At 36.6% G+C, this 15356-nt stretch overlaps 1 protein-coding gene across 7 annotated transcripts in view; it reads left to right on the plus strand.

The window, feature by feature from the left end:
* MYCBP2 (MYC binding protein 2) overlaps positions 1-15356 on the plus strand; it is a 271010-nt gene that overhangs the window by 154270 nt on the left and 101384 nt on the right. For all 7 annotated transcript variants that reach the window (XM_035003215.1, XM_035003216.1, XM_035003219.1 and 4 more), the window contains 7 exons: positions 312-454; positions 1945-2045; positions 2730-2948; positions 8409-8634; positions 9868-9986; positions 10853-10940; positions 13210-13259. In XM_035003215.1, coding sequence (XP_034859106.1) covers positions 312-454; positions 1945-2045; positions 2730-2948; positions 8409-8634; positions 9868-9986; positions 10853-10940; positions 13210-13259 — 946 coding nt within the window. The remainder of the gene's footprint in view (positions 1-311; positions 455-1944; positions 2046-2729; positions 2949-8408; positions 8635-9867; positions 9987-10852; positions 10941-13209; positions 13260-15356) is intronic.

The raw sequence follows: 15356 nt of genomic DNA on the forward strand, positions 1-15356 counted from the left end.
TCTGACTCCTGTCACCCTCCATGTCCTTTCATTCCAGTCACACTTGTCACTCTGTTCCTTGAACTTGCTGATCTTGTTCTTGTCTGAACCTTTCTCTTACTGTTCTTTTGCCTGAATACTTTTCCCTCAGCCTTTTTTTTTTTTTTTTAACATAATTCAGGCCTTTGTTTAAATATCAGTTCCTAAGATACACTCTCCTTGGTCTTGTTTTAAAATAACTTTAAGTGAGGAGCTCTGATCTAAATATGATAACTGGACTTAGATCATGTTTTACCTACCATGTAAAATCTCATGCGTGACTCTTGTTACAGGAGTGAATTTGATGGAGATTTACAATCCCAGCTTCTAAGTAAAGCCAATGAAGAAGATAAAAACTGTAGCAGAGCTCTCTCTGTGGTAAGCACTGTTGTTCGAGCTGCAAAAGACCTCTTGCACAGAGCTCTTGCTGTGGATGGTAAGACTTTTATTTTCTTAATAGTCATATTTTAGATTCTTTATTCTCTAACTTGTACACAGAGTTACTGAAACGAACCGTCTTATAGAATCCCAGAGTGTTTTATTCATTGTAGATGTGTACATACATATACATTCATTTTGTATCAGCCATACCCTCCATATGCAGGATTTTTTAGAATGTTCAAAAGCAGTTACCTGATACCTGTTATTTTCTTACTTAACCTAGTAAGACAAAAACTCTCCCATTAAGCTGAGTCTTTGCTTTATCCTTCCTTTAGGCATCAAAAAGCATTTTATTTTCTCTTTTAGGTGTGTTTTTCTTCCTATATATCGCATTTCCAGTAATGGTATCACCATTCACCCAAAGATCTGGGTAACCCAAACTCACTTACCTGATTTGAGTTCTGTGAGTTCTTCCACTGGCAACTCTCCAGTTGGTATTCCCCTATCCCTTCTTCCATAGTTCAAGCCACCACGGTGCAGGGCATGTGTCCTCTTCCTCATGGATGGATAGCATCCCAGCAATCTCACTGCCACCTTTCTCCCGCTCCCTGTCTAGTTACCTGGTCACCCTCCACACTGGCAGCAGAGTTCATTTACAAAAGGATTCATTGCTACCCACCCAGTCTTACTATTAGCTATAACATGTATTCCTAAGCCTAGTGCACACCTGGGAATCACTTAGTGAATCACCTGGGGAACTTCCTAAAAATAAAGAATATTTGGCCTATCCAAACTAAAGGTTTGGGTTGGGCTAAGAAACTGTATTTTTAAATAAGCGCATCCTATTGTGACAGAACAGCAGATCTAGAAAGAAGTATTTGGGAATAATTGGCCTTTAATATAAAGATCATCTCAATCTAGACTCAACTTATCTTCCTAGCACCATGCTTATAGATAAATGATTAAAATGTCCATCAGCAAAATGCTTTCTCTGGTAAAATAGAAGGCAGTGTAGCTTAATAACAGTAAGCATTTTTGTAGTGCTTAATATGTGCAGGCATTGTTCTAAGTGTTTTACATATATCAACTTAATCTTCATAACATCCAGTGAGGGAAGTACTGTTATTATTCTTCTGTACAGAGGACTAACCTGAGGCACATACCAATTAAGTAATTGGCCTAATGTCACACGTATAGCCATGTCTGGTATCAGCGGTAGTGGTTTAAAATCATGGCTCTTACTGTAGGTTCTAATCCTGGCTTTGTCACTTTACAGGTATATGATTTTGGATAAGTTACTTAACATTGTATGCCTTGGTTTCCCCTTGTGAAAAGCAGAAATAATAAAAGTATCTTATTGTGAGGATTAATTTGAGATGGCTCATGCATATAAAACCCTTAGAATGGGGCCAGGTCCTTTATAAGCATTCAGTCAATGTCAACTATAATTTTATTGTGCTCAAGAGAATGGAATATAGATTTAGTACAGCATATATACATTACAATGAAATTACGTTCTAACTATAGTTTTAATGCCTTTTTTAGCTGATGACATTCCAGAACTGCTTAGCTCTTCCAGTCTGTTTTCCATGCTGCTTCCCCTTATTATAGCCTACATAGGACCAGTAGCTGCTGCTATTCCCAAGGTGTGTAATTTAATTCTGCAATTTTGAATATTTTTTTAAATATCTTTTTTTTTTTAGACTTTGTATCTATCCTTTATAAACACTTTGATCTTCGAGGTACCTGGGTTACAAGTATAACACGTAAGGTTAGACAAGTTAAATGGTAAAAGTTATCAGTTAAATCTCACTGTTCTTCGTTTTGTTTATTGGATTGCTGTGCTTACTTACTGGCTTTACATTTGAAGAATTTGGGAATGAGAAATATATTTTAGAATTATGATATGTAAGGAAACTTAAGTTAACTTGGATTTTTGTAATTTATGAAGTTGATGCCAAATCTTTCTTTTTGGGTAAGAATAGCAATTTAGAAGGATAGGAGTCTTTTACAATTGTGAAATAGTCAAGACATGAAGGAAACTATTGATTCTTTGGCATAATTAAATATTGAGTAAAACCCAGTTTACAGCAGATCACAAAAAGGCAAAGTGTTTAAAAGTATAGACGAGGTTATTTTCATATGACATCTAAGACATCTAAGGTAAATGTTTTTTTTCCAAAGAACAGATTTCTCTTTGAATGAAAACTTAGCTAAAAAACTCTCAGTAATGTTCTTCGTAATTAAGGGTAGCCAACAATTATAGTAATTAATCATTTTAAAGCAATTTTTACATTTATTATCTTTTTAATCATTTCTTTTTATACTAGGTGGCTGTAGAGGTCTTTGGTCTTGTCCAACAGTTACTTCCCTCAGTTGCCATTTTGAATCAGAAGTATGCACCCCCTGCATTCAATCCTAATCAGTCAACAGATAGCACCACAGGAAACCAGCCTGAGCAAGGCCTCTCTGCTTGTACAACTTCTAATCACTATGCTGTCATAGAGAGTGAGCACCCCTATAAGCCTGCATGTGTGATGCACTACAAGGTAGGCACCAATTCCTAGGCAGAGTTTAAATTTAAAACTTGATTTGATGTTTTATAATGATATCTTAAAGGATACTTTGCCTCTGGTTAGAAGCATAATTTTTTTATAGTATTTAAATATATAAATCAGCAGGTGGTTAGGCACTGTCAGAGACACAAAAGGGTTTAAGATAGAATTTTTATGTGCATTGATTTTATATCCTGCCACTGTACTGAATTCCTGTATGAGTTCTAGCAGTTTTGGGGTGGAGTCTTCTGGGTTTTCCACATAAAGTATCATATCATCTGCAAACGTGACAGTTTGACTTCTTCTTTGCCGATTCGGATGCCTTTTATTTCTTTTGGTTGTCTGATTGCTGTGGCTAGGACTTCCAATACTATGTTGAATAGCAGTGGTGATAGTGGACATCCCTGCTGTGTTCCTGACCTTAGGGGGAAAGCTCTCAGTTTTTCCCCATTGAGAATGATATTCGCTGTGGGTTTTTCATAGATGGCTTTTATGATATTGAGGTATGTACCCCCTATCCCTATACTCTGAAGAGTGGCATTCCTATACACCAACAACAAGACAGAAGAAAGAGAAATTAAGGAGTCGATCCCATTTACAATTGCACCTAAAACCATAAGATACCTAGAAATAAATCTAACCAAAGAGGCAAAGAATCTGTACCAGAAAACTAGAAAGTACTCATGAAAGAAATTGAGGAAGACACAAAGAAATGGAAAAACGTTCCATGATCATGGATTGGAAGAACAAATATTGTAAAGGTGTCAATGCTACCTAGAGCAATCTACACATTCAATGCAACCCCTATCAAAATACCATCCACTTCTTTCAAAGAAACGGAACAAATAATCCTAACATTTGTATGGAACCAGAAGAGACCCCGAATAGCCTGAGGAATGTTGAAAAAGAAAAACAAAGCTGGGGGCATCACAATTCCAGACGTCAAGCTCTATTACAGAGCTGTAATCATCAAGACAGTATGGTACTGGCATAAAAACAGACACACAGATCAATGGAACAGAATAGAGAGCCCAGAAATGGACCCTCAACTCTATGGTCAACTAATCTTCGACAAAGCAGGAAAGAATGTCCAATGGAAAAAAGACAGTCTCTTCAACAAATGGTGTTGGGAAAATTGGATAGCCACATGCAGAAGAATGAAACTGGACCATTTCCTTACACCACACACAAAAATAGACTCCAAATGGTTGAAAGACCTCAATGTGAGACAGGAGTCCATCCAAATCCTAAAGGAGAACCCAGGCAGCAACCTCTTCGACCTCAGCCGCAGCAACGTCTTCCTAGAAACATCGCCAAAGACAAGGGAAGCAAGGGCAAAAATGAACTATTGGCACTTCATCAAGATAAAAAGCTTTTGCACAGCAAAAGAAACAGTCAACAAAACCAAAAGACAACCAACAGAATGGGAGAAGATATTTGCAAATGACATATCAGATAAAGGGCTAGTATCCAAAATCTATAAAGAACTTATCAAACTCAGCACCCAAAGAACAAATGTCAATCAAGAAATGGGCAGAAGACATGAACAGACATTTTTCCAAAGAAGACATCCAAATGGCCAATAGACACATGAAAAAGTGCTCAACATGGCTCGGCATCAGGGAAATCCAAATCAAAACCTCAATGAGATACCACCTCACACCAGTCAGAACGGCTAAAATCAACAAGTCAGGAAACGACAGATGTTGGCAAGGATGTGGAGAAAGGGGAACCCTCCTACACATTGGTGGGAATGCAAACTGGTGCAGCCACTCTGGAAAACAGTATGGAGGTTCCTCAAAAAGTTGAAAATAGAGCTACCGTATGATCCAGCAATTGCACTACTGGGTATTTACCCCAAGGATACAAATGTAGGGATCTGAAGGGGTATATGCACCCCGATGTTTATAGCAGCATTGTCCACAATAGCCAAACTATGGAAAGAGCCAAGATGTCCATCGACAGATGAATGGATAAAGAAGATGTGGTATATATATATACATACAATGGACTATTATGCAGCCATCAAAAGGAATGAAATCTTGCCATTTGCAACGACGTGGATGGAACTGGAGGGTATTATACTGAGCGAAATAAGTCAATCAGAGAAAGACAAGTATCATATGACCTCATTGATATGAGGAATTCTTAATCTCAGGAAACAAACTGAGGGTTGCTGGAGTGGTGGGGGTGGGAGGGATGGGGTGGCTGGGTGACAGACATTGGGGAGGGTATGTGGTATGGTGAGCGCTGTGAATTGTGTAAGACTGATGAATCACAGACCTGTACCCCTGAAACAAATAATACATTATATGTTTAAAAAAAAAAAAAGATAGTAGGAAGGGAAAAATGAAGAGGGGGAAATTGGAGCGGGAGATGAACCATGAGAGACTGTGGACTCTGAGAAACAAACTGAGGGTTTTGGGGTGGGGGGAGGGATGGGTTAACCCGGCGATGGGTATTATTGGGGGCACGTATTGCATGGAGTACTGGGTGTTATACGCAAACAGTGAATCATGGAACACTACATCACACAAAACTAATTAATGTATGGTGACTAACATAATAAAATAAAATAAAAATTTTAAGAAATGGTGGCTTTCTAATTCTGTTATCCCTTCCATGTGGTGTTCTATTGTAAAAGACAGTTTCCCATCCCCTCCACTTTTAAACATCCATCCATTCATTTATGTGTTTATATCTTCTTTTTGTTTAGGGGTGCCTGGGTGGCTCAGTCGGTTAGGCGTCTGCCCTCGGCTTGAGTCGTGATCCCAGGGTCCTGGGATCAAGCCCCACATCAGGCTCCCTGCTTGGCGGGAAGCCTGCTTCTCCCTCTCCCACTCCCCCCTGCTTGTATTTCCTCTCTTGCTGTGTCTCTTTCTGTTAAATAAATAAATAAATTCTTTTTAAAAAATTAAAAAATAAAAATTTTCTTTTTGTTTAATGTTATAATCCTTTGCTGTCATTATTCATTTTGATGCTCAAATTTTAATTGATTTGGCCAGTGAAAGTTCATTCAGGCTGGATTCTATGTCCTTTTACTCTGTTTTTATCAGTTTTTGAGCACTCCTTTTTAGTTCCAGTCAACATCATAAGGGTTTTTTCTTTATGCCTATCCCACTTATATTTCACTGTAAAAAATAATTTCCCTGCAAAATGTTTATCTTTAGAATATATCCCACTGACGTTATATAACAAAATACTTTATTCAGAAGTTACTTGGAGTAGTTCTTCTTACCTATATGCACAGGTTGGTTTACAATCGCTTTGCTATAAAGTTAGGCCTATTTGGCTTTTTGTACTTTATTTTTGTGAGTTTTCCCCCATCCTACTTGATTTAATTTTATTTTTTAAATGTGTAAAATAGTAACGTGACTCCAGAAATAAAATTATACAAAATAATATGCTCACAAGTATGAGGCCCTTCCCTTTCCCTTCTCTGCTTCTCACTTATTCCACTGAGTACCCTGGGGTTTCCTTCTTGTGTTCCTTTTTTAAAAATAGATAGATGGATATAGATGTAGTCTTATTTTCTTTTTATTTGAAAATGGTAGCACACTGGGGCTGCCTGGGTGGCTCAGGCAGTTAAGTGTCTGCCTTCAGCTCAGTTCATGATCCCAGGGTCCTCGGATCGAGCCCCACATTGGGCTCCCTGCTCAGCAGGAGTCTGCTGCTCTCTCTCCCTCTGTGCTCTCTCTCTCATGCTCTCATTGTAAAGCAAATAAATAAAATCTAAAAAAATAAATGGTAGCACACCAAATATACTATTTTAGTACTTTTTTAATGTAACTACATGCATAGAAATCTCCCCATTATCCACTTAAAGAGATCATCCTCATTCTTTTTTATAACTGCTTAGTACTCCACTGTGAAGATATATCATAGTTTATTCAGTCAGTCTTGTGTATGAGCATTTAGGGTGTTTACAGTATTTTGCAAAATTTCTTTTGCAATGAATAACCTTGTGTATATGTTTGGGGTTTTTTGTTTATTTATTCATGTATTTAGAAATATATCTTCAAAGTAAATTCCTAGAAGTGGGATTGCGGGGTCAAACAAATAGAGACTGAAGAGCCATATGCTTCATACATCTGGGGTTACTGATTCAGAAGGTGAATGAATATGTATCTTTGCTAGATGTTGAGAAAGTCCCTTCTCTAGAGGTTATACCATTTTGTGTCCCCACCAACAATGTTTGAGAGTGTTTGTTTCCTCATAGCCTCCCCAACAGAGTACATGGTTAAATTTTGGACCTCTAATAAAATGGGAGAAATGGTATTTTTCTTAACGTTTTAATTTGCATTTATGTAATTATGAACAAGTTTGAGCGTTTCATTTAAATGGAGATTTTTTTTTAATCCTCTACTAAAAATGTTTGCATTAGTCCTAGGTAATTTTTTTTTAGACCAATATCATACTTGGGAAATTTCTTAATGCTCATATCATATCCTATAACTGTTTCATAGTTTACTAGTTGACATGGTCCCGTTTAATTGTAATTTGGCTATCAAGACAGAATTTTTCTCTGCCATGGTGGTGACAAAAGCTTAAAGTGGCCTTAAAAATACATGTAATTATATGTCATGAAAAACTCATATTACAGTAAAACTTTAGGTTAAGAAAATATAAAAACCTAGGTTTTCATCATGTGTTTATTTTTTTATATTTTTAAAAAATTTATTTATTAGAGAGAGAGCGAGCACAAGTTGTGGGTGCACATGGTGGGGAGTAGAGGGAGAGAAGCAGACTCTCCACTGAGTGTGGAGCTGGTGGCATGGCTTGATCTCACAACCCTGAGATCATGATGTGAGCTGAAACCAAGAGTTGGACGCTCAACTGACTGACCACTCAGACACCCCTCATCGTGTGTTAATATTTATTTATTCTCATAATATATGAAGTTCTGAAGTATTTTGCTAATGAAAAGTATCATTTGTAGCACGTACTATGAATATTAGATACCTAAAAGTGAATAAAACCTTAGGTTTTAATGATTTATTCACTTTCTATCAATATATCTTTACATTTTACCCATCAAATTATATTCTCATTTACCTACGTATTTCCCTTAAATGCATTCTGACTGAAATGGAAAATTTATTATATAAATAAACTTCCACAAGAAAATTACATAGTTTAATGTTTATGGAAATTAAACAACCTTGTAATATTTTTTAAACGTTATCAGTGTGCACTTACAAACATTATTAATGTAGTATCAACCAAGTATTAGGTAGAAAGCAGTAGATATTGCAAGTGGGCAGTTGGAACAATTGATACTGAACATTAATACCTTGATTTCTAATCATACTGAAACTACTCTATTAATTTCTTACTTAAAATTTAGTTGAGAGAAAGCATCATTTTTACGGTATGTCCTGTTTCTAAAATAGGAAAAAAAAAACAAAAATCAAATTCTTCTTAACAAAGTGTCCTCTTGCCTTTTGATCTCAGGTGACATTCCCGGAATGTGTACGGTGGATGACAATCGAGTTTGACCCACAGTGTGGCACTGCACAGTCAGAAGATGTCCTTCGTTTGTTGATTCCTGTCAGAACTGTTCAGAATTCAGGATATGGACCAAAATTGACATCTGTTCATGAAAATCTTAATTCCTGGATAGAATTAAAGAAATTTTCAGGGTCCTCTGGGTGGCCTACTATGGTTTTAGTGTTGCCAGGTAAGTTATTTTTTCTCTTCTGTTCTATATGGTAAAATCTATGCATTTATAATAATTATGTTTAGTAAGGATACATCATTAAAAATGTTTACAACTTTTAGAAGGATTTCTTCAAGACCTACTATGCATCCGATTGCACTTGAGTAGTGAAAAAGACTCTGTGGGGGGGCGGGGTACAGCACGACTAAGTTTTAGAAGAGAGAATATTGTGAGGATCTTGTGAAAAAAGATTAGCTTAACCAAAGCGAGTTAATATTGAGGGGTGGCTGTCTGCACAGTTGGGAGCAAACTATAGAAAAAGTGGATTTGATCTTTTATTTTCCCAATAAATGAAAGATTTTGAGAACTTACCAGGACTCTTTTCCATTCAAGAGAATTGGTCAACCCCCTAACCTAGTGAGTTATGTTAAAGCTATTGTTTTCAAGACTAACCATGAGAGACTGTGGACTCTGAGAAACAAACTGAGGGTTCTAGAGGGGAGGGGGGTGGGGGGACGGGTTAGCCTGGTGATGGGTATTAAGGAGGGCACATATTGAATGGAGCACTGGGTGTTACATGCAAACAATAAATCTTGGAACACTACATCAATCAATAAATAAATAAACCTAAAAAAAACTATTGTTTTCAGTTCTTCGGGTTTGAAGGGGGTGTGTGTGTGTGTGTGTCAGAGACAGGGACAGGCAACACTTTTGTTATTGCTATTACTGGTATTTTCCTTTCAAAGAAAGTTTGTTTGTAAGTTATTAAAACTGTATGTGGTCTGTTGTGTTTTTAACCAATTAACCATAAATATTCTTGTGATTCCTCAAATTCACAGCCTATTTGAATTCAGAAGCTTCTGTCTTCTAGTCTGATCTGCCTTGTTTGTTTGTGAGGGGCCAGGTTAGAGGATTGCTCATTCTGAAACAGAAAAGGCTAACTAACCTAGGTCGCCCTAGTAATTGACAGGTAATTGAAAAATGATCATGTAACAGAAGGGTAGAACATTTGATATGGAGAGGTTGGTCATAAAGAAAAATGATAACAATTCACTTGGGATGGTTTTGTTGTTGGCTAGCGTTGTTTTTAGCAGTCTTACTCAAGTAGGTACAGGAACAACCCCAACCCCAAAAACAGACTGGGCTTTTTAGTATCTGATTTGTATTGCTACCTATCTTGAGATAGATAAAAGATAAGGAAATTTTAATAAAATTGTGTCAGATTTTGAACTCAATGTTAGCTTTTTTCCTTAGGAAATGAGGCCCTTTTTTCATTGGAAACTGCATCAGATTATGTGAAAGATGACAAAGCTTCTTTCTATGGTTTTAAATGTTTTGCAATTGGATACGAGTTTAGCCCTGGACCTGATGAGGTAAGAATGAATTACCTTCTTTCTGTTAAGATTGTGTTTCTGAGGGCTGCTGTTAACTAAAGTTGTATTTTGCTACCTATATTCAGGAAGTCTGAAGTTTATTTTAAGTTAGGGTGTCTAATTTAGAATACCTTATAGTTTAATTTTGTGTGGTGGTTTTTTGGTTTTTGGTTTTTTTACTACTTTTAATACATGAAGAGAATGGAGTCTGTGCACCATGATGTAGCCTTTAAAGAAAGTGTAATTGCGCCTGCTTCAAATCTACTCAGGTGGCTATACCTTTCTGAGTAAATAATAGAACCTGACTTCGCAGTGGGACTAACTTAATATATCCTCTGAATGTTTCAAATCATACAGTGAAACAAAAGTTGAAGAAAATGCTCATGCTACTTTAAAGTAGTGAATGACAAATTCTTTGGACAATGAGCCTGTAGGCCTGGACCTTATTAACGTGCAGAAGACATATTATTGACCCTCTTCCTCTCTTAATTTAACCACGAGCTGACATGTTCTTCCTTCTGGTCTCAAAAGTTATGCTTGGGTGCAAATCACATTATGTTGATAATCCACCTTATCTTCCAAACACTTTATCCTCCAAACATTTTTTTTTTAAAGATTTTATTTATTTATTTGACAGAGAGAGAGAGAGAGAGAGCACAAGCAGGGGAGTGGCAGGCAGAGGCTGAGGGAGAAGCAGGCTCCCTGCAGAGCAGGGGGAGCCTGATGTGGGACTCGATCCCAGGACCCTGGGATCATGACCTGAGCTGAAGGCAGTCGCTTAACCAACTGAGCCACCCAGGCGCCCCCAAACATTTTTTTTTAAAGCAGCTGATTTTTTTCTTTTTCTTTTTTTAATAATTATCCAGGGAGTCATTCAGCTGGAAAAAGAATTAGCCAATCTTGGTGGAGTTTGTGCCGCAGCTTTGATGAAAAAGGATCTAGCACTTCCTATTGGTAAGTCTGGTCAAGTAGTAGGTGTTTATGATTTTTTAAAAAAATTTCAATAGTAGAATATGTTTATCTAGGATATTCTGAAATAAATTAGCAAAATGAATTTGATAGATACATTCATGAATAGTAACTGTTTAATATACTGGTAGTTTGGGTTTTCTTTACTGGAGTATCCTCTGGTCTTTTTTATTCACACACAGACATGTACACAAACCCTCCTTAGGCACATACATGCTAGGTGCCAGGCACTGGGTTAAGCACTGGATATATGATATTAAACCAAAAGTTTGAGATATTTCTTAAATATCTTAGTGGACATATCAAGTAGGCAGTTGAATATTCATTGTCTGGCACTCAGGACAAGTCAGTGGAAATGTCATTTGAACACAGGTGATATTTAAAGGCATGGACCATGTGAAAGATGAGCTAGGAAGAGAATGCAAATGAGAACGAGAAGATCACCCAGGATCAAAGGTGGGACTTGCCAGAGTGTCAAAAATGGACAGACAGGAGTAAGAGGGTGTGAAAAACACTCTGGTACAGCAGCCGAGGAGGTAGAAGTAAAACCAGGAGAGGGGACATTCGTGGGACTTTTGAATGCAATTGAGAAGTCAATTTAAATCTACCATCAGATGGAAAAACTGGTTGGTTACTTATATACTCAACAAGAAATATAAGAGGAACTGAAGGCCTTTAGATTGGAGTGAGAGAATAGGTAGTCAGAAAGGGGGGGGCAGGTTGAAAACTAGATCGCTCTTTAGAAGAGTCTTCATGTGAAGCACAGCAGAGAAATGAGGCACTGGCAGGAATAGTACCTCTTTATATGACACAAATTTGTATGATATGTAAGTTGATTTAAGATCAGGATGGTAAAGATGAAACTAAAGTTAAAAATCTTTACTGATTCTATGATGCTTGGACATGGTTTAACATTTATTTTCACAGTGTTTGGGAATAAAAGGCATTACTATTGTATTTCCCCAAGTCCATCTGTAGCCCCGCCCACTTCCCCACTTCATCCTCCTCCTTCCCTTCTCTTTATGTTCTCTTTTCTAACTTCTCTGTTCCCTTCGCTTTTCCTGCTTCCTTCCATGCTTGTCAGTTCCCCTGCTCCTACTGAATGTTGTTACATGTATGAGCAAATGAGACAACTTGTGTTCCATTTATATGAAGAAAATGGGTACAACCTTTGGAGAAAATTTGTTAGTACCTGTTCAAATTTTATATGCCTTCTACTTTTTGATATAGCAGTTGTTGTACATACTTGAACAAATGCTCAAAAAATGTGTTGTAAGATAGATTAATATAGCAGTGCTTATGATTGTAAAACCTGGAAGCAACCAAAATATCAGTTGGAAACTGGTTGAATAACTCAAGGTACATCCATACAGTGCAAATGTGTGCAGCTGTTAAAAACCAACAACAAAAGGAGATCTCTGTGTCCTGAACAAGAAAGATTCCAAACTATATTAACTGAGAAAGGCACATTGCAGAAGAGGGTCCCATTTTTATGAACATTAATGTTATATATATGTATGAATATAGGTGTATGTGTGCACGAGTATATATGTTGACACACATGCATAAACTTATTTGCACACAGTTTCTTGAACAATACATAAACTGTTGACACTGTTTATCTTCAGAAGGGAGGTGATGGGAGAATTTTTCATTCTACACTTCTGTATAATTTGAATATTTCCTTTTGAAGATGTATTGCCTTAGTAATATTTTATAAATTAAACTATCAAAGGAAATTCAATAAATAAAATATATTTTATATTAAGCAATAAAGGAGAAAACAGAGGATACAATCACTACCTTATTTTTTCCTGTAAGTTACTCTTTTTACTAAAGGTGTAGCTCTTCTGTAATATAACCAAAGTTAAAAAGGCTCAGATTCTGAATAATCAGTTCCCTCATTTGGGGGAGGAAGGGATTATAAATAGGCTAAATTCAAAAGTACATATTTATATGCCTAAATATAGTATATATCTTGTGCAAATCACTCAATGGATACTTTTTGAGTATTGCCTTGAGAATTATGGCTTATATTCACACTGAAAATTACATTTTAAAATGTAAAGCACTGAGACTGATCCAGAATGATAATAGTTCTTTTCAATCTGGAATATCAGAATTGTGAAAAAGGTGTAATAAATGCAAAGGACTAGAAAGTTAAATATTGATATATGTTTTTTTTGTTTTGTTTTGTTTTCTTCATTCACTAAATATTGATATATGTTGATAAAACTTTTCATTCACACAACAGGTAATGAATTAGAGGAAGATCTTGAAATTCTTGAAGAGGCCGCATTGCAGGTATTGTCCCAAACATCATAAGGATAAACTTTGTACATTAATTTAAAAGCAGTATTTTCATTCAGATAACCTTATTTTTCTTGAATATAGGACTTTCATTAAGTACTTCATTCTATTCGTTGGCAGATAAAGATGCGTAAGTCATAAATTTCTTGGTGGGAGAAACCCAAGCAAGCTCTTGCTGTGCTGCATGGTGGTTGTTAAATCTGGAGTGAGACATAAATCCTGTGGGAGAAAGAAGAGTTACCAAATGCCGGGGGCATAGGGGAGGGCTTTGAAGAGCTGTTGACATTTAAATCGGATCTCGAAAGAAGTTTTATTTACCAGTTAGAAAAAGAGAAAAAAGGGTATTAGTAGTAGTAATTTAAATAATATCTATAGAACACTTTATAGTTTATTGTATCTTTAATATTACCTATTTTAGCATTTACATTTTGAGGTCAGTATTATCTTTTGAGGTCAGTTATTGTAACTGCAGTTACAGTAACTGCAGTTCAAAGAAGTCCTGTGATTTGTCCAAGAATTCAACTAATTGGGAGATAGAGGATAGTATCCAGGTCTAATACCTACAGCTAGTGGTTTAAATCTTACTTATTTCCCGAGATGAATTGATCACAGCAGTAATAATAAAAACAAACATTTATTTGATCTTGACCTTATCAAGTACTATTCCAAACATTTTGCAGATTTTTAACTCAGTCCTCACAGCAGCCCCATGAATGAAAGACTTTTATCTCCATTTATAAGTAAGGAAACTGAGGCATGGAGAACTTAAGTAACTTGCCCAGAATCATGCAGCCAGGCTAGAATTTGACCTCTGGCAATTGGGTTACGAAGTCCATGATCTTGATCACTATGTTCTAATTAATTGTAGAGAGCCCTGGTATCCTCAATAATGTTAAGAAACTTCTGGGTTTTAAAGATCACCAGCTTTTGTGTTTGTTTTTTAAAAAAAGTTAAATTTTTTGCTTTAAGATACAAAAATAAAAATTCAACAAACATTTAATAAATACAGTATGTATCAGACAATATTCTACTTAAAGAGAACTATCAGGGAGCTCATATGTTATTCATTATTACAGGGATTATTGTGGTTTATAAAATGTCACTTAGGCCAGATATAAAGAGATGTTTATTGTGCTTCTGTTAAAAAAAACCTGATGTCCCAGATTGCCCACGTTTTTGGCACATACGGTAGTTGTCACGGTGGTCTGACATATATTAAAGACCTGCTACTTGGGGCGCTTGGGTGGTTAAGCGTCTGTCAGTTAAGCGTCTGACTCTTTGTTTCAGCTCCGGTCCTGATCTCATGGGTTGTGAGATTGAGCCCTGCATCAGGCCCCAGGCTCAGTGGGAGTCTGCTTGGATATTCTCTCCTTCTGCCCCTTCCCCCATTCTCTCTCTCTCTCTCTCTCTCGCTCTCTCTCTCTCTCAAATAAGTAAATAAATCTTAAAAAAAAAAAAAAGACCTGCTACTTGTTAGGCAATGTAGTGTGCACTTTATATGTGTTATATAATTTAAATTTTATACTAACCACAGAAGAGAAATATTTATTTGATCACTGGTTTATACATTTTGCAGATTCAGGAGTGTGTGTAACTTGTTAGCTTAAGTGTACACAGCAGTGCTTGTCCTAAGTCAGGATTTGAACTCAAGTCAGTTTGATTTTAAAGATCATTGGTTTTAAAATGGCATATCTTGTAGAATGCAGAAGGTACTGTTGTATAAAGGTGGTAGTATGGGAAGTATAATCCTTTCCTGTGAAAAGTATTTTGTTTTGAAATTTATAATACAGTCATTAAAAAGTTTCTAGAGTTTCAGCATTTAAAGCAGGTCTTTCCAAAACATAAGGCTTGTTTGTCAGGTCAATGAGAACTAAAATTTCAGTTTTATCTGCCTTTTTTCCTTAATTTTAATTAAGGCTTAGACAGGCTAATAGAGTTTATGTGCAGCCACGGTCAGGCTTCTGTCCACTTTTAGCCCAAGGTAGGACCTTGGTACCCACCCACCTAAGAGAGCAGAGATAGTCCAACCATGAAAGATACCAATAATGGGAACACAAAAAGCGGAAGACTTCCACAGCTGCCTGTAGAAGG

Source organism: Mirounga leonina, unplaced genomic scaffold (assembly GCF_011800145.1).
Source record: "Mirounga leonina isolate KUSES-001 unplaced genomic scaffold, KU_Mleo_1.0 Mir_127, whole genome shotgun sequence".
NCBI lineage: Eukaryota > Metazoa > Chordata > Mammalia > Carnivora > Phocidae > Mirounga > Mirounga leonina.